Raw genomic sequence first — 17,452 nt, 5'->3', positions numbered from 1 at the left:
AGGTGCCTGCCACAATGCCCAGCTATTTTTGTTGTTGTTGTTGTTGTTACAGTTTGGCCAGGGCCGGGTTTGAACCTGTCACCCTCAGTATATGGGGCTGGTGCCCTACTCACTGAGCCATAGGCACCACCCATAGTTTTTCTATTTTTAGTAGAGATGGGGTCTCACTCTTGCTCAGGTTGGTTTTGAACTCCTTAGCTTAAGCAATCCATCCGCCTCAGCCTCCCAAAGTGCTAGGATTTCAGGAGTGAGCCACCACACCTGTTTTTTTCCTGCTTTTTGAACAAGAGGGTTTTTACACTGGGCTCTGCAAATTATGTAGCTAGTATAGGAACCTGTAAGCTCAAGCCCTTGTCCACAGAAGGGAAACTGAGGCTTGCGAGGGTGAGGTGAGAAGGTAATCGATTATTAAAGCTAGTTTTTAAAAAGGCTTGGCACCTATGGCTCAAGCGGCTAAGGTGCCAGCTACGTACAACTGAGCTGGCGGGTTTGAATCCGGCCGGGCCTGCCAAACAACAGTGACGGCTGCAACCAAAAAATAGCCGGGCGTTGTGGCAGCCACCTGTAGTCCCAGTTACTTGGGAGGCAGAGGCAGAATTGCTTGAGCCCAGGAGTTGGAGGTTGCTATGAGCTGTGATGCCACGGCACTCTACCCAAGGGGACAGCTTGAGGCTCTGTCTCAAAAAAAAAAAAAAAGACAGAGAGATTCTAACTGATTAAACCTGAGACAGAAAAGTTGTCCAGGCTGGAGTGTGGTGGTGTCATCATAATCTTGAACTCCTGGGCTCAAACATTCTTCCTACCTCAGACTCCTGAGTAGCTGAGTAGATGGGATCACAGATGTGCACCACCACACTCAGCTAAATTTTTTTTTTTTTTGAGATGGAATGTCACTCTGTGGCCCTGGGTAGAGTGCTGTGGCATCATAGCTCACAGCAATCTCAAACCCTTGGGGTCAAACCATCCTCATGCCTTAGCCTCTGGAGTAGCTGGGACTACAGGTGTCCACCACAATACATGGCAATATTTGTAGAGACAGGGTCTTACTCTTGCTCAGGCTGGTCTCAAACTCCTGAGCTCAGTCAATCCACCAGCCTTGGCCTCCCAGAGTGCTCGGATTACAGGCACGAGCCACCATGCCTGGCCACTAATTAAAAGAAAATTTTTTTTGTAGGGATAGAGTTATGTTGGCTAGGGTAGTCTCAAACTCCTGGCCTCAAGGTATCCTCCCACCTTGGCCTCCTAAAACGCTGGGATTATAGGTTTGAGCTATTGTGGCCAACCCATAGACTTTTTCTTTAGGAAAAAAAGAAAGAAAATATTTGTATACATCTACATGCAACAGATACTGATTTTTTGAGAGTGCTTCTCAGTGGTGAAAATACCAGTAATCCTTAATGGTTCTTTTTCTTATCTGTATTTTCTGATTATTAGGTAGGGAACATAAGATGTTTTTGTACTCAAAGAGAGATTGGGAAAGGAGGAGGAAAGAGAAAGAAAGAAACTCTAAAGGAATCATGTGGTTCAGGAATAAGATTATTTCCTCCCACTCCCCTATACCACTACACACACACAAAGTCCCCAACTGTTGGATGGTTAGGTTGCTTTTATTTCTTTTTGTTAAAAACATCAACCAGGAATAAATAAGCTTTTATTTTAATAATTTAGTTCCTGTTGTGCCCAATGAAATAAAATCACATCTTTCAGGAACAAAAAAAAAAAAAAAAGCATTAACCAGGCCGTGCGCGGTGGCTCACGCCTATAATCCCAGCACTGTGGGAGGCTGAGAAGGGAGAATTGCTTGAGCTCAGGAGTTCGAGACTCGCCTGAACGACAGTGAGACCCGGACTCACAAAAAAAATGGAAAAACCCAGCCGGGCGCCTGTAATCCCAGCAGCTTCCGGAGGCTGAGGCAGCGGGCTGCCCGCAGCCCGAGTCTGAGGTGTGGTGAGCTACCACGCCCACTGCACTCTGCTCAGGGGCATAGGGTGGGACCCTGTCTCAACAACAAAAAAAAATCAACCAGTATAAGAACTGTTGGTTGAAAAGGAAATGCTAATGCAAAAAAGGCAGATACAGATTTTTAAAAATAAGTGAAAAATAGACATGCATGCTTAACAATATATTAAGAGTTACAAAACTTGGGGTGGCATCTGTGGCTCAGTGGGTACAGTGCGGGTCCCATATACGGAGGGTGGCGGGTTTGAGCCTGGCCCTGGCAAACTGTATCAAAAAAATAGAAATAGCAGGGGGAAAAAAAAAAAAATAGCCAGGCCTTGTGGCAGGTGCCTGTAGTCCCAGCTACTTGGGAGTCTGAAGCAGGAGAATTGCCTAAGCCCAGGAGTTGGAGGTTGCTGTGAGCTGTGATGCCACAGCACTCTACCAAGGGTGATAAAGTGAGACTCTGTCTCTAAAAAAAAAAAAAAGAGTTACAAAACTGCCCAAAAGTACACCAAAAGTGTCCATTTGATCATTTGAAATTACTCTTGGTGGGAGGTTTTGGTGGAGGGAGGTTAATGGGTGGGGCCACATCTACCGTGCATCTTAGAATGGGTACAGGCGAAACTTACTAAATGCAGAATACAGATGCCTACATACAGTAACTAAGAAAATGCCATGAAGGCTACGTTGAACAGTTTGATGAGAATATTTTAGATTGTATATGAAACCCGCACATTGTACCCCTTGATCGCACTAATGTACACAGCTATGATTTAACAAAAAAAAAAAAAAAGAGATTCTGAAAAGGAAAAAAAAAAAGAAATTACTCTTGGTGAGGGCAGACTATAGCAGACTGGAGGTGGGGTGGTAGATGCCAGATAAGAAGGAAATTTCCACCATTTTGAGGAGAGAGTCACTTTCTCCCTTATAGGTATTGAGTCCTGGCAACATGTAGGTGCTGGAGATACAGTGACTAAAACAGACCAGGTCGCTGCCTTCCTGGCACAACCATTCCACGTGAGTGGGGAACTTGAAGAGATTGTGTGAGTCTTCTCTAAAGGTCACTCAGCAAAGACCCCCACCTTTGCCTGGGCTGGGGAAATGGCTGCGTTCAGGTGGGCCTTGTGTTGGCTGCCTGATTGCCAAGGCCCTGTGGTTCTGAGGCTGAAATGGTGCAGAGCCTGTAGGTGGGGAACTCTGGGGGATCTGGAGCAATGGTGGGAGGGCACCAGGGGCCTGAGCATCCTTGCCTCCAAGCCGTCTCCTGGGCAAGTCCCTCCTTCCCTCTGCTCTAAATTCTGCCCTTGGTCCAAACTTCCTGCTCCAAGAAGCCTCCCTTGACCACCTTATCTCCTCTTGTCTCATCCTGATCTGAACACACAAACAACATTAGAGGATCTAACACACAGAGCATATCTAACACCTGGATACTCTGGTTAAATCACCCAAGTGTGATGAGAAGGAGGATATTTGCATAGTCTCAAAGTAGCTCCTTCACAAGATAGCCGCTAATTACAAAGGAAGTGGAGAAACCTGTCCCAACTTCACCTAGTCCAACGATCAAAATAAAACTTCATATATATCATTTGCTTCTTTTTTTTAAAGAAAAAAATTGTTTGTGATGGGTACAGGGACAGGGTCTCACTCCATCTCCCAGGCTCACTCTGTTACCTCATGCTCACCATAACCTCAAACTCTGGGCTCAAGGGATCCTCCTGCCTCTCAAGTAGCTGAGACTACAGGTGCATGCCATGATGCCCAGCTATGATTTTAGAAACAATTTTTTTTTTTGAGACAGAGTCTCACTTTGTCACTCTTGGTAGAGTGCCGTGGCATGATAGCTCATAGTAACCTTAAACTCTTGGGCTCAAGCAATCCTTTTGTCTCAGCCTCCTGAGTAGCTGGGACTACAGGTGCCCACTTCAATGCCTGACTATATTTTTAGAGATGGGGTCTCACTCTTGCTCAGGCTGGTCTTGGACTCTTGAGCTCAGGCAATCCACTGCCTCGGCCTCTGAAAGTGCTAGGATTGCAGGCGTGGCCACCGTGCCTGACCTCGTTTTAAAAAATGTTTGTAGGGGGCGGCGCCTGTGGCTCAGCGGGTAGGGCGCCGGCTCCATATGCTGAGGGTGGCGGGTTCAAACCCAGCCCCGGCCAAACTGCAAAAAAAAAAAAAAAAAATGTTTGTAGAGATGAGGTCTTGCTGTCTCCCTCAGATGGGTCTCAACTCCTGGCCTCAAGCTATCCTCCCAAAGCACTGAGATTTCAGGTGTGAACCACCACACCTGGCCCATTATCCCCTTGATACGATGCACGGTGAGGGCCTGACGTCACCATGGTATTCAATATGCCACAAATACATAACTGAATTTACCTGTGAGAAACCCTCAGACAAACCCCCAGACTGAGAGCATTCTATAAAATGCCTGGCCAATCCTGTTCAAACATGCTACCAACTTGAACACACTGAGAAACTATCCCAGACTAGAGGAATCAGAAGATTCAGGCTTGGCGCCTGTAGCTCAGTGAGTAGGGTGCCGGCCACATACACCGAGGCTGGTGGGTTCGAGCCTGGCCTGGGCATGCTAAGCAACAGTGACAACTGCAACCAAAAAATGGCTGGGCGTTGTAGTGGGCGCCTACAGTCCCAGCTACTTGGGAGGCTGAGGCAAGAGAATCGCTTAAGCCCAAGAATGTGAGGCTGCTGTGAGCTGTGACGCCATGACACTCTACCAAGGGTGACATAGTGAGACTCTGTCTCAAAAAAAAAAAGAAGAGGGGGTGGCGCCTGTGGCTCAGTCAGTAAGGCGCCAGCCCCATATACCGAGGGTGGCGGGTTCAAACCCGGCCCCGGCTGAACTGCAACCAAAAAAAAAAAATAGCTGGGCGTTGTGGCGGGCGCCTGTAGTCCCAGCTACTCGGGAGGCTGAGGCAAGAGAATCGCTTAAGCCCAGGAGTTGGAGGTTGCTGTGAGCTAAGTGATGCCATGGCACTCTACCGAGGGCCATAAAGTGAGACTCTGTCTCTACAAAAAAAAAAAAAAAAAAAAAAAGAAGATTCAATGCAATGTAGGATCCTGTTTTGGATTCTAGGCCAGAAAAGGGGCAGTAGTGGGGAAGCTGGCAAATATGAATAAGGTCTTCATAGAATTGCACTGATAAGAACTTTCTGGTTCTGATGACTATACGGTGGTTATAAGAGATGTTAACATTTGAGGAAGTTGAATGAGAGGTATGGGAATTCTTTTCTTTTTCAGTCTTGTTCTGTTGCCTGGGCTAGAGTGCAGCAGCCTCATCATAGCTCTGCTACCTTGAACTCCTGAGCCCAAGAAATCCTCCCACCTCAGTCTCCAGAGTAGCTAGGATTATAGGCACATGCCATCACGCCTGGCTAATATTTCTAATTTTTTTTTGTAGAGACAAGGTCTCACTCTCACTTAGGTAGGTCTTGAACTCCTGACCTCAAGTGATCCTCCCATCTTGGCTGGTATATGAGAATTCTTTGTACTATTTTGGCAAGTCTGAAATTATTTCAAAATGAAAAGTTAAAACAATAAAATTTTTAAAAATCACCCTTTCCTCTCTGTTTCAACACTACCTTGCATCCATGCCTGGGTCTTTTGTTTTTGTTTTTTTTTTTTTTTGAGACAGTCTCACTTAGTCACCCTCAGTAAAGTGTCATGGCATCATAGCTCAGAGCAACCTCCAGCTCTTGGGCTTAAGCGATTCTCTTGCCTCTGCCTCCTGAGTAGCTGGGACTATAGGTGCCTTACACAATGCCTGGCTAGCTTTTTTTTTTTTTTTTTTTTCAGAGACGGGGGTCTCCCTCTTGTTCAGGCTGGTCTTGAACCTGTGAGCTTAGGCAATCCATCTGCCTTGGCCTCCCAGAGTGCTAAGATTACAGGCATGAGCCCCTGCGCCCCTCCCATGCCTGAGTCTTCATCCTATCTTTATTTCTTCCTGTTAGGGCTTATCAAAAGGGCAGAGGCTCTGGCAACAGAAAGATCTGGGCTCCTATCATAGCCTGGACCTGCCCAGTCCTGTGACCTTGGGCAAGTCATGGGTCTCACAGATAAGGTTCCTCATCTACAGCATGGCAATGCCACAACGTACCCCTGCAGGACTGTGTGATGATTAAGTGACATAAACAAGATAACTAACATAAAGCACTCAGGCAAAAGCCAGGCAGGTGGATGGTGTTTACCAAATTCAGCTGGTTGCCCCTGTAGCTTCTACAACATGGTTGTCCACATTGGGGAGGGACTGATAAATGTTCCCTGCCTCTCCCTTATTGGATTCTTACTATATGTACTTTGGTATTGTCCCCTAACAAAGGGCGAGCTCTGCAAGGGCAGGGCAATGCACTAAGAAGCCACAGTAAGCAAGGCCCCTCTCTTTCACTTTTATTTGGGAAGTATTTACTGTATGTGCTGGATGGGGTGGGGACAGCAGGGAACAAGACACACAGGCCCCAGCCTTCAGGGAGCTCATAATGTGGTGAAAGGGAAGTCAATAGGCATTAACCAGAAAAGAGATAAGTCAGCACACTGCCACTTAACTAAGCTGGGGATGGAAAAGAGTGGCCGGAAGGGAAGAGGCCCTCCTGTAGCTGGAAATTGAAAGATGGGGCCAACAGCATGAACTGCTCAGGTGGTGTGGAGCACAGACTGCTTGGGTGGTGTGGCACCCAAGCCCAGGCAGGTGGGAGTATGGCTTGTTTTAAGAGCTGCCAGGAGGCCTCAGAGTTTCTAGGCAGGGCTAGAGGGCCAGAGAGTGCCAGAGAAGGGATCAGCAAACTGGGAAGGGGCTACACCTTGGATAGAAGGGTGGAAAATTGCTGGTGGGCCTGGGCACAGGGACACAGGATCTGATGCCCTCTCCAAGAGCTCACTGGGCTGCTGGGTGACAGATGCAATGAAGGGCGGCAAGAGGGACGGACTGAGTCATCCAGGTGAGGAGAGGACGGGACCTGGACTAGAGAGGATGCTAGGGGTGAAGAGGGTGGGTGGCAGTAAGACTGAGCTCTGTGCCCAGCAAGAAGTGGCTCAAGATCACTGGCAGAGCAGGGGAAGGCAGGGCTGAGGCAGGAGGGAGAGAGGGAAAGGCCTGGGAACCTAGTGACACTGAACAGTTTCCTAGGCCCATGCCTCCCTGACAATGACTTCCACTTGGCTCTCCACGCTGCTAAGCTCCTATTCCCTCCTTTACCTGCACAGTTGGCTGAGTCACAGTTGCCAGGAGCGGCTCCTCCTCCTGCCCCTCTTTCTGGGACAGGCCCTCCAGTCCTTACACTTAGCCCCCTCTCTGGCATATATGACCAAAACAGGATCTCCCATGGGAAGAGGCCCTGGACGCTCTTACTGAGGGCCTTACAAGAGCCCTCCCACCCAACTCTCAGCCTCCAACCCAAAGTGCAAAGCACTGGCAAAAGCATAAGTTCCTAAAGCACTGCATTTGACTGAGGACTGCTCCTGCTCAAAAGTCTTCAATGACTCCCCGCTACTGATAAGAAAGTGTCAGACTCCCAGTCAGGCCCTCTGTGAACTGAGAGCAAAGAGAGTGTCTGCCTCCTCCCCTCCTATATAACCCAAGGAAAATCCTGTGTTCCTAAGAGTGAAAGAGCAGAAAGCCCCTAAGTGACTGTCATCAGCAAAATGCATAAATAAGTGCTGACATACTCAAGCCATGGAAAACTACACAGCCTTGAAAAAAAATCTAGAGCAACAGATTTCAGCATGCACAAAGCGAGAAGACATACTGCAGAGAAAACAATCTGACAGTATTTATTAGAAGTACAAAAGCATGCAAAACCACCAAGCACATTGTTCAGGGAGAAGAGAGACCTATGAGTAAAAGAATACAGGGAGCCAGCGATGACCACTACCCACCCAGCAGTGCTACCTTAGGGCAGGGTGGACGCAGGTCTTCCACACTGAGACTTTTTATTTCTCAAGCTGGGAGGTGGGGCGGGAAGATTGTTATATCATCCCTCCTTTTTTTGAATTTGAGGAATAAGTCATTAAAATGTCAAAACTACCATCCTTCTCCCTGCCAAACTACCATCCTTCTCCCTGCCTCTGCTCTGGCCAGTTGCCTTCCCTGGAATACGGTGCTCTCTGCCCTCCAGGCTTCCCCACTTACTGAAGACAGCCACCTTCCAGGGTTCAGCTGAAACCCATTGCCTCTGAGACGTGGCCCCTGGCGACACCAGCAGAAAACCTCAGTCCCCTAAGCCTTCCCCAGGAGCTGGCCCCTTGGCAGCAGAGGCCCATACCATATCTGCTTCTCCCCAGGCACTGGTGGGAGGGCAGGCACACTCCCATCTGCTCCTCTGCCTCACCACTTGGAGCTCAAGCATCCACCTAGTACAGTAAGTGACACTACAAATGCCAGGTCCCATGTCCAGGAAAGATTGGCCAGGCACGCAGGTGGCAAAGTGGATCCCATTTGAAACCAGGGCTAATGGGCCCTGTGAAGCCCAGAGGGGATGTCTTGCCTAGTTTATAGACCCTACTGCCCCTGCTCTCCCCTCCCCTCCTCCCTCTGCAGGGGCCCTTCCCCTCTCCCTCTGCAGACCTGGCCAAGAATATGGGTGGGGCTGTGTCACTAGGGTTTAGAATGCCCCTGCCATGGGGTCTGGAGCCAGGGCCTAGAGCTGGGAAGCCCACCCTCTCAACCTCAAGAACCCTTCCCAAACCCAAAATGAGGGGGTAGGAAGAGACAATTGGCCCTGAACTATTTTGGGGCTGATTCAACTCCTCTGAGGGCCTTTTCTAAGAAAAATAACACATCAGGATAGTTACATTGACCCAGACACAGCCCAGGATCTGGCCTCTGGGACCTTCCAGAGAATGAGCTAAGGGCTGTGAGAATTTCCTAAATGCCCCGATGCTCTCTCTGGACCAGCTCATTACACAGGCGCACTGTGCAGGCAACTTTGGTGGGGCAAGACCCCATGGCAGGTATTGTTAAGACCCCTGAACCAGAGAATCTCCCTCAAATCTAGGCTCTGAGATCCCTAAACCTGAAATTGATGGCTGGGTTGATGGTTCCATGGTCCTGCTATGAGCCAGACAGAAAAGAGAATTTAGGAAAAAGGAATAGACCCAAGAGGGAAAATGTGATGGTGATAGAGTCACTGAAAGGAAACTGTCCCTCTATCTCTAAGCCCCCCCAGCCCCAAGCTGGAATGTCACTACCCCACGTAAGGGCTCCTGGTTTCTTTCTTTCTTTCTCTTTCTTTTTGAGACAGAGTCTCACTTTGTTGCCCTGGGAGTGCCGTGACATCACAGCTTAAAGCAACCTCAAACTCTTGGACTTAAGCGATTCTCTTGTCTCAGCCTCCCAAGTAGCTGGGACTACAGGCGTCTGTCACAATGCCTGGCTATTATTTTAGAGATGGGGTCTTGCTCTTGCTCAGGCTGGTCTCCATCAAACCTGTGAGCTCAGGCAATCCACCCATCTCAGCCTCCCAGAGTGTAGGATTACAAGCGTGAGTCACCGCCCAGCTAGGACCCCTGGTTTCTTAAGCCATTACCAGAGATATAGCTTTTCCTCTGTTGTCAGAGGCAAGAAGCAGGAAGTCACTGCCCATGCCTCAGTTTCCCTTTTCATAAAACTGAGAACTCCTCCTCTCTAAAAGAATACCTGAGCCCAGAGAGTTTACATGACTCACAAAGTGACACTGACACCCAGGACCAGGTATGGGTTCATATTCTCTACTGTGGGATTCCCAGGCACAGTCAGCAAGCTGGGGTCTAGGGCCCACACAGCACCAATACTTCTCAAAGATGGGCCTTGGCCCACCTGCATCTGGGGGTGATGGCTAAACAGGAAGATTCTCATTGCCTCTCTCCCTATCTCATCCTGGATTCTGATTCAGCAGTTCTGGGGCCCAGAACTATGCACCATCACTTACCAAAAAGAAAATAGTTTCCTAATTGGTCCTCAGAAACCCAGGTGGGAGACAGAGGAGGGGGTGGGGCTGGGGCAGGGAGCAGCCTGCCAGGGTGACCTGCAGCTCCCTGAGAGACCCACCCTATGCGCTTATAGCTGGGCACACAGCACCAATACTTCCAGTGTGGAGTCACAAGGCATCTCCCACTCCTTGCCTCAGAGAGCCAGAGGGTGGCTTCTCTGGTCTGAGTCTGAGCACTGGGCCCAGTGGTAGGCTGCGATTGACAGCTAGGGACAGTGAGACATTGCTGCTCCATACACCCCTCCCTCTGGCACACAGAAGAAAACACACAATGAAGCTCTTCTTCCCCTCCTCCCTCGGACAGTTCCACCAGTCCTGGGAGAGGCCTGAGGGCTTTCAAAGCCTGTCCTGGGCCTCAGACCAGTGGGGCAGGAGGGGAGCAGCGTAAATCTCTGAATCTGACAGAACCACCTGGAAAGCCCCTATTGCCAGGGTCACTTACCTCTACTCCTCCCTCCCTCTGATACTCCCTAGACTCCACTGGGACCCAACAGCCAAGCCTAGGTTGGTAAGGCCTCTGGTGCTCAGAGAAGCTCAAGGCTTCTCCCAGGCCCCCCAGGACCCAGTCTGCATCTGACCAGTGACAGGGCACTCTTAATGAAATCAGAAGGGGAAATGACTGAGGGCTGAGAGGCCTGGAGGACCCCTAGGACACAGGGTACTACTGGAGCTGAGGTCTGCTCCAACTGGACTTAGTAACAAAGAGAGCAGCTTCACATTTTATGATTTCTCAAAATTGAGGAAACTGAAGATAAAGAGACAGCTTAAAATGTCTACAGGGTGGGCGCCGCCTGTGGCTCAGCGTGTAGGGCGCCGGTCCCATATGCCGGAGGTGGCGGGTTCAAACCCAGCCCCGGCCAAAAAAAAAAAAAAAAAAATGTCTACAGGGTGAGGGTTTCCAACAATGGCCAGAATGCCTGGGGTGGGGGTGGGGAACTTCCCCATGCCCAGGAGAAGGGCAGTGCTGCACATGGTCAAACCACAAGCCTGGCCGTCTCTCTGCCCGTTCCGGAACTGGTTCTTCCCCAGACTTTGCAGCACTGTCCAGAGGATGACACGTATCTGTTACAGAGGAGGGGGACAGGCTGCTTGGGGCTCTTGGGTAGGACAGAGGCACAGAAAAAGTTGGTGGCCTGTCCATGGTATCTCATTCCTAACTGGGAGGCCTGAGATAGTTCTGTCTCCTTGTTTGTAATCCTAGGCCACCTGCCCAGGCAAGGCTCCTGCCTTTGTTTGGTTTGGGTTTGTTTTTGCTTTCCCCCTCTCTCTGTCATCCAAACTCCAGGCCCTCTTGATTCAGTCATACTCCCCAGGTCAGGCCTGTGGGGGTCCAGCCAGGGAGTCAGGCCTGTGAATACCTAATTCTAGAACAAGTAAGAGTTTGCGCCAACAGCTCTAAGAGGGAAGACATTGACAGGGACCAGTCTGGAGGCAGAGATTAATTTTGACTGAGGAGGCCAGGTAGGCTTTATAGAGGAGAGGGTACCTTAACCAAGCTTTCCATTCATTCATTCAAAAACTTTTTTTTTTTTTTTTGAGTCAGGGTCTTGCTCTATTGCCCAGGCTGGAATGCAGTGGTGTGATCATAGCTCAATGTAACCTGAGTTTCTGGGCTCAAGTGATCCTCCTGCCTTGACCTCCGAAAATGCTAGGATTACATGCATGAGCTACCCCACCCTGTCTCTACAAAAAGTAGAAAAATTAGCCAAGCATGGTGGTGTGCACCTCTTGTCCAAGCTACTCTGCAGGCTGAGGCAAAAGAATTGCTCCCAGCTCAGGAACTTGAGGATACAGTCATATAATCATACCACTGCACTCTAGCCTGGGTGACAGATCAAGACCTTGTCTCTAAATAAAACAACCAAGAAAACATTTAATAAGGGCTACCTATGTGCCAGGCACTGTTCTGCAAGCTGGGATACAATAATAAACAAAGTTTCTTCCCTTGAGTGGCTACAGTCTGGTTGGGGGAGAAAAACAAAAAGCAAATAGACAAGTGAATATACAGCCTATCATGTGGTGATATCAACCAGGCAGCATAACAAGCAGAGGAGAGGGAGCAGAGAGTGCAGGGGTGGGATGTGGCTCTTTCCATGAGGGGTAGTCAGGGCAGGCTTATCCAATATGGTGAAATTTAAGCAGAGACCTAAAGGAAGTAAGACACAAGCCACACAGCCATCTGGGTAGAAAGGATTCCAGGGAGCCACAGAAAGGCTGGGAGGTGGGATTGTCTGGGAGCATTTGAGCAACAGATGTGGCCTGTGTGACAAAGCAGAACAAGCCAGGCGAAGGGTGGTAAAGGATGAGGTGGGGGTGGGCAGACACACAAGCCATTCTTTAATGGACTGTGTAATGGACTGTGACTTCATGAGAGAGGTGGGAGAACCCTGGAGGTGTCTGAACAGTGACTCATTTTTGCCTTAAATCTTTACCATTTTGTCAAGGTTGCTGTGTTGAGAACACTTTGGGGATACAAAGGCAGAAGTGAGTAGTTAATTCAGGAGGCTAGGTAAGAGGGGACCTGGTTAGCTTTGGGCAGTAGCAGCAGTGGCTGGGAGAAGAATTCAGGTTCTGCATATATAAGATGAGCTTTGAGGATGCAACACAATTTGATGCATAGAGAAGTAGACAGGAAGGCAAGCCTGACAGGTCAGACAGAAGGACAGAAAGAGTTCAGTCTGGGTGAGATAAAACTGGGCAGATCTCCCCTGAAGGACCATTCTGCAAAACCCCCACAACTACCACTGAGAAGGCAAAAGGCAACCGAGGCATGAAGCAGAGTCACACATGGAATGTCCCATATTTCTGATTCCAGAATCTCAGGCTTACCCTGCCCTCCCAGGCTTGCAAGCACTGCCCCTGCTCTAGTTTGGACCCCTGTTATAAATAATTTGAAATCCATTCACAGATGCCTTTCCCCTTCTCCTGAAGAACAGTGACCAGATCCTGCTCATATCTGGTGTGGAACCCCAGTAGAACCCTCCTAGCCACACCTCATATCCCTGCTCATAGCCCTGCTCATATCCCACAGTTCCAAGCCAAGGCAGCTAGATGTCCACGGGATGAATGAAGACATGTGGGATTTCCTGCTGGGAGGTGGGCAGGACAGACCTGGGAGGCAGGAGAGAAAGTATAAAGGGAAGCTCCAGGAATCTGGCCAGCACCATGGATCCTCCCTCTGGCCCACCCCAGGCTATGGCATGAGTGACTGCCAACATTGCCTGAGCTTCCTCTGTGAGCCAGGCCCCAAGCACTCTAGGTGTCATTTCACTTGATCCTCACAGGAGCCCTGTGAAATAGGCACCATCACCATCCCTATTTCACAGTTGCAAACAACCAAGGCACAGAGGGGTTATTTGTCCAACATCATACAGCTGCTATGCTACTAAGCTAGGATTCAGAAGCAGATTTGTCTGACCCCACATGCTATGTCCTTCTTTACTACACACACTGTTCCCCAGGTCCCACAGGGCCACTCTCCATTGTGCTTGGTGATCCCCATCCTTAGACAAGCACAGTTATGTTTGAGGAAAGCCTTTTATAAAATTATCAAGCACCACTGATGATGATTATTAATGATATCCTACTCTTTTGCTTAATGTCTCCACTATCAGCTTTTTAGTCCCCAGTAGAACCCTCCCAGCCACACCTTCATGCTGGAGGTGCACATGTGTTCTCCCCCTCCCACCATGTATGGTCCTACCTGCGCCCCTCTTTCACCATCCTTCCTGGAGGCACCCCAATGCATCAATACCTGCCCATTCCCCCCTGCTGGTTTCCTGCTAATATCCCCTCTCCCTTCCAGAAGACAGCAGCCTCTCCCACAAGGCACTGGACTGATTGTTTCCCAGACCATGGAGGGGAAGAGTCAGGAATTCTGATTCCAGGCACACCCTTCTGCTATGCAGATTTGAGGAGTTGATTCCTAGGTAATCTTAAAATCCAGACACAGGGGCTGGCCACTGTGGCTCATGCCTGTAATCCCAGGCATTCTGGGAGGCCGAGGCAGGTGCATCGCCTGAGCTCACAGGTTCTGTACAGACCAGCCTGAGCCAGAGCCAGACCCTGCCTCTAAAAAGTAGCCAGGCATGGGTGGCGCCTGTGGCTCAACGGAGTAGGGCACCAACCTCATATGCCGGAGGGAAGGGAACCCTCATATGCGGGTTCAAACCCAGCCCTGGCCAAAAACTTAAAAAAAAAAAAAAATAGCCAGGCATTGCAGCGGGCACCCGTAGTCCCAGATACTAGGGAGTCTGAGGCAAGAGAATCCCTGAGCCTAAGAGTTAGAGATTACTGTGAGCTATGATGGGCACAGCACTCTACCAATGGTGACAAAGTGAGACTCTGTCTCAAAAAAGAAAAAAATCCAGACACAGGAAATCCCATAGAAATACTAAATTCTGTTTGGGTGAGGTGGTGCAAGCTTATACTCCTAGCAGTCTGAGAGGTCAAGGCAGGTAGATCACTTGAGCTCACTAATTCAAGACCAGCCTGAGCCAGAGTGAGACTCCCATCTCTAAACATAGCCGGGCATTGTGGCAGGCACCTAAAGTCCCAGTTACTCCTGTAGTCCAAGTTACTTGTGAGGTTGGGGCAAGGCGATCACCTAAGTCCAGGAGTTTGAGGTTGCTGTGAGCTATGACGCCCACCCATGGCATTGGAGGCAACAAAGTGAAACACTGTCTCAAAAAAAACAAAACCAAACCAAACAAACAAATGCTGAATTCTGAAGGAGCTCTCTGAATATTCCAATGTCAGATATTTGGAAACTCCCAAATCTCAAGTTCTAGGAATATCCAAACCCTCAAGTATCTGTGATGGGGATCTTGGGCATTCTGAACTCAGGAATTCCGACTCTACTTCCTTATGGAAACTTCTTTCTATCTTCTACTTCCTTAGACTGTTTGTATGAGTTCAAACTTACCAATTCTGAAAGGCAGAAGTATATTTAAAAATCCTTCCCTAGACAGAACTATAAAATTTCCAGAAATTTTGTGGGGAGAAATATGTTTTTTAAAAAATCCTAAGTAGGGGCGGCGCCTGTGGCTCAGTCGGTAAGGCGCCGGCCCCATATACCGAGGGTGGCCGGTTCAAGCCCGGCCTCTGCTGAACTGCAACCAAAAAATAGCCGGGCGTTGTGGCGGGTGCCTATAGTCCCAGCTACTCGGGAGGCTGAGGCAAGAGAATAGCTTAAGCCCAGGAGTTAGAGGTTGCTGTGAGCTGTGTGATGCCATGGCACTCTACCGAGGGCCATAAAGTGAGACTCTGTCTCTACAAAAAAAAAAAAAAACAAATAAAAAATCCTAAGTATGGGCAGCACCTATGGCTCAGTGAGCAGGGCGCCGGCCCCATATGCCGAGGGTGGCGGGTTCAAACCCAGCCCTGGCCAAACTGCAACAAAAAAAAAATCCTAAGTATATGGCTCGGTGCCTGTGGCTCAAGTGGCTTAAGCGCCAGCCACATACACCTGAGCTGGCGGGTTCGAATCCAGCCCGGGCCCACCAAACAACAATGATGGCTGCAACCAAAAAATAGCCGGGCATTGTGGCAGGCGGCTGTAGTCTCCGCTACTTGGGAGGCAGAGGCAAGAGAATCGCTTGAGCCCAGGAGTTGGAGATTGCTGTGAGCTCTGATGCCATGGCACTCTACCCAGGGTGACAGCTTGAGGCTCTGTCTCAAAAAAAAAAAAAAAAAAAAAAATCCTAAGTATAGACAACTATGCCAATATAATGAAAATGCCCTTATTTTAAAAGCCAATCAAACACTCCACTGGTGAGATTTGAATAATAAACATCAGCATTACAAAAACATTAATTAATTAAAAAAATCCCAAGTATGGAGATATTACATCTTATTATTCTAATGCTACTTGCAGAGCAATAGTAACTTGTAGTATTATGTGGAATGTGACCAACATTTGGGATATTAAAGATGTGAATATCCCAAAAGGCACAAACACAAAGACCCGTCCTTCCATGTTTTGCTAGATTTTTGCCCACTAGGTCTTTATAGCTCCATTTCTTAGACTGAGTGTGAGTGGAATGGTAGGCCTGAAGCTTCTGAAAGTATCTGGGGTAGTCTGGGTAGGAGAGGTGAATTGCACAATGTCTTCTCTGAAGCTCAGGAAATTCCCAGGCTTAGGCCTTCCCTACAACCTGGCCTGTGGCCAGGGCTCCTACAATTCCCACATCACTGTTCTTGAACTGGGGCATGAGGTTCTGCCCCATGGCCCCGGGCTAGTAGAGGAAGGGTACAGGGGCCCTTAAGCCCGTCTTCTGGTGCCTTCCCTGCCTCTCAGTGGCTCTGTGGCAGAACTGCGCTGGTTACCAGCCTTGCCTGGACCAGGAAGGAAGGGGCAGAGGGAGGAGAAGGGAAAAGTGCGGAGGAGGGACTGATGTGTCAGTGAACCTTGTAGGTCGGTGAGCCTTGACAAGTTCCCCCAAGTCAGTCAAGTCAGATTTCACAGCCTGGGACTTCCACACAGGCCCGAGTGAGGGACTGAAGAAAAGGGACAGACTGACTCAAGCTTGGAGAGAGGCACCTACGTAGGGTAGTGGGGAGTTGGAGTAGGGAGAGGGAGGGACACGTGGAAGGTTTCAAATGACCGTTAGATGGTCCGAGGCACTACTATCCTGTACTTTCCCACCGGCGTGGGCGTCTGCCGACCTCAGCTTCTGAGGAGGACAGCCTTGCCAGCTCGGGATCCTGTACTACAGACCCCCTTTTCCAGCGCCTTGGTCTCCGGCCCCTTATCCGGAGCTTTTCTCCAGGTGCAGTCTCACACCCTCTTCCCTGGCCCTGACCCGCCTTCCCGAATCCTCCTTCCCTTGCACATCTCAGTTTTCTCCTGCCTCCCAACTCCCCCAACTCTCCCAACTCAGTGGCTCCTCAAGCCAGTCTTCCCAGTCCCTGTCCTCTAGCCCTGGATCCCTCAGCCCAAGTCAAGGTCCTAACCCTCTACGCCCTCCCCCAGCCCCCTTTGCCAGCGCCTGCCTTCCCGCGCCCGCATCCCGCCAGAGCCCGGCACTAACCCGATTCGGAAGAGCAGCCGCTGGCTGCGCGCCATGAGCAGGCGGCGGAGGCCCTGCAGCGCTCGGGAGCCGCGGGGGCTCACCAGCAGAACAAGGAGGAAAAGCAGCCCGGAGCCTGTGACCCACAGCCAGCTCGCGGTCAACTGCCAAGCCATGCTTGGGGGCAGCACCCGCACCGGCCGGGGGCGGGGCGGGCGTTGCTAGGCGACGGTCCGCCCCCAGCAGGGAACCTACAACTAGGGCCCCGCCCCTTCGCCGCCCGGCTAGTCGGGCTAGAGGGCATGCTGGCCCCGCCCCACCCCGCCCATTGGCTCGCCCTCAGGCTCACCTCTTCTCCCCAGAGGGGCTTACCGTCGAATGCCACCAGGCTGGGGGCGGCCTGACTCCGCCCAGGCCGGCAGGCCGGGAGGCGGGGCCCAAAAGGCCTCAGACCTGCGCTAATCCGGTTCCACAGTCGCCTGAGTCCTGGGAAGCGACAGAAGCTGTCAGCCCGCCCCTCCCCC

General features: G+C 50.1%; 1 protein-coding gene across 4 annotated transcripts in view; it reads right to left on the bottom strand.

Moving 5' to 3' along the window:
- PNKD (PNKD metallo-beta-lactamase domain containing) overlaps nt 1-17,452 on the bottom strand; it is an 88,333-nt gene that overhangs the window by 9,288 nt on the left and 61,593 nt on the right. Inside the window, exon 1 of one of the 4 annotated variants that reach the window (XM_053598013.1) lies at nt 16,950-17,303. The exons of the other annotated variants lie outside the window; for them this stretch is intronic. Within the exon in view, the coding sequence (XP_053453988.1) occupies nt 16,950-17,104 (155 nt within the window). The 5' untranslated portion in view covers nt 17,105-17,303. Of the gene's footprint in view, nt 1-16,949; nt 17,304-17,452 lie in introns of those variants that run through there. 4 annotated transcript variants of the gene reach the window in all.

The sequence above is a fragment of the Nycticebus coucang genome, chromosome 7, assembly GCF_027406575.1.
Source record: "Nycticebus coucang isolate mNycCou1 chromosome 7, mNycCou1.pri, whole genome shotgun sequence".
Classification (NCBI taxonomy): domain Eukaryota; kingdom Metazoa; phylum Chordata; class Mammalia; order Primates; family Lorisidae; genus Nycticebus; species Nycticebus coucang.
The sequence above is the reverse complement of the archived record's forward strand: the minus strand, read 5'-3'. Positions and strand labels throughout refer to the sequence as shown.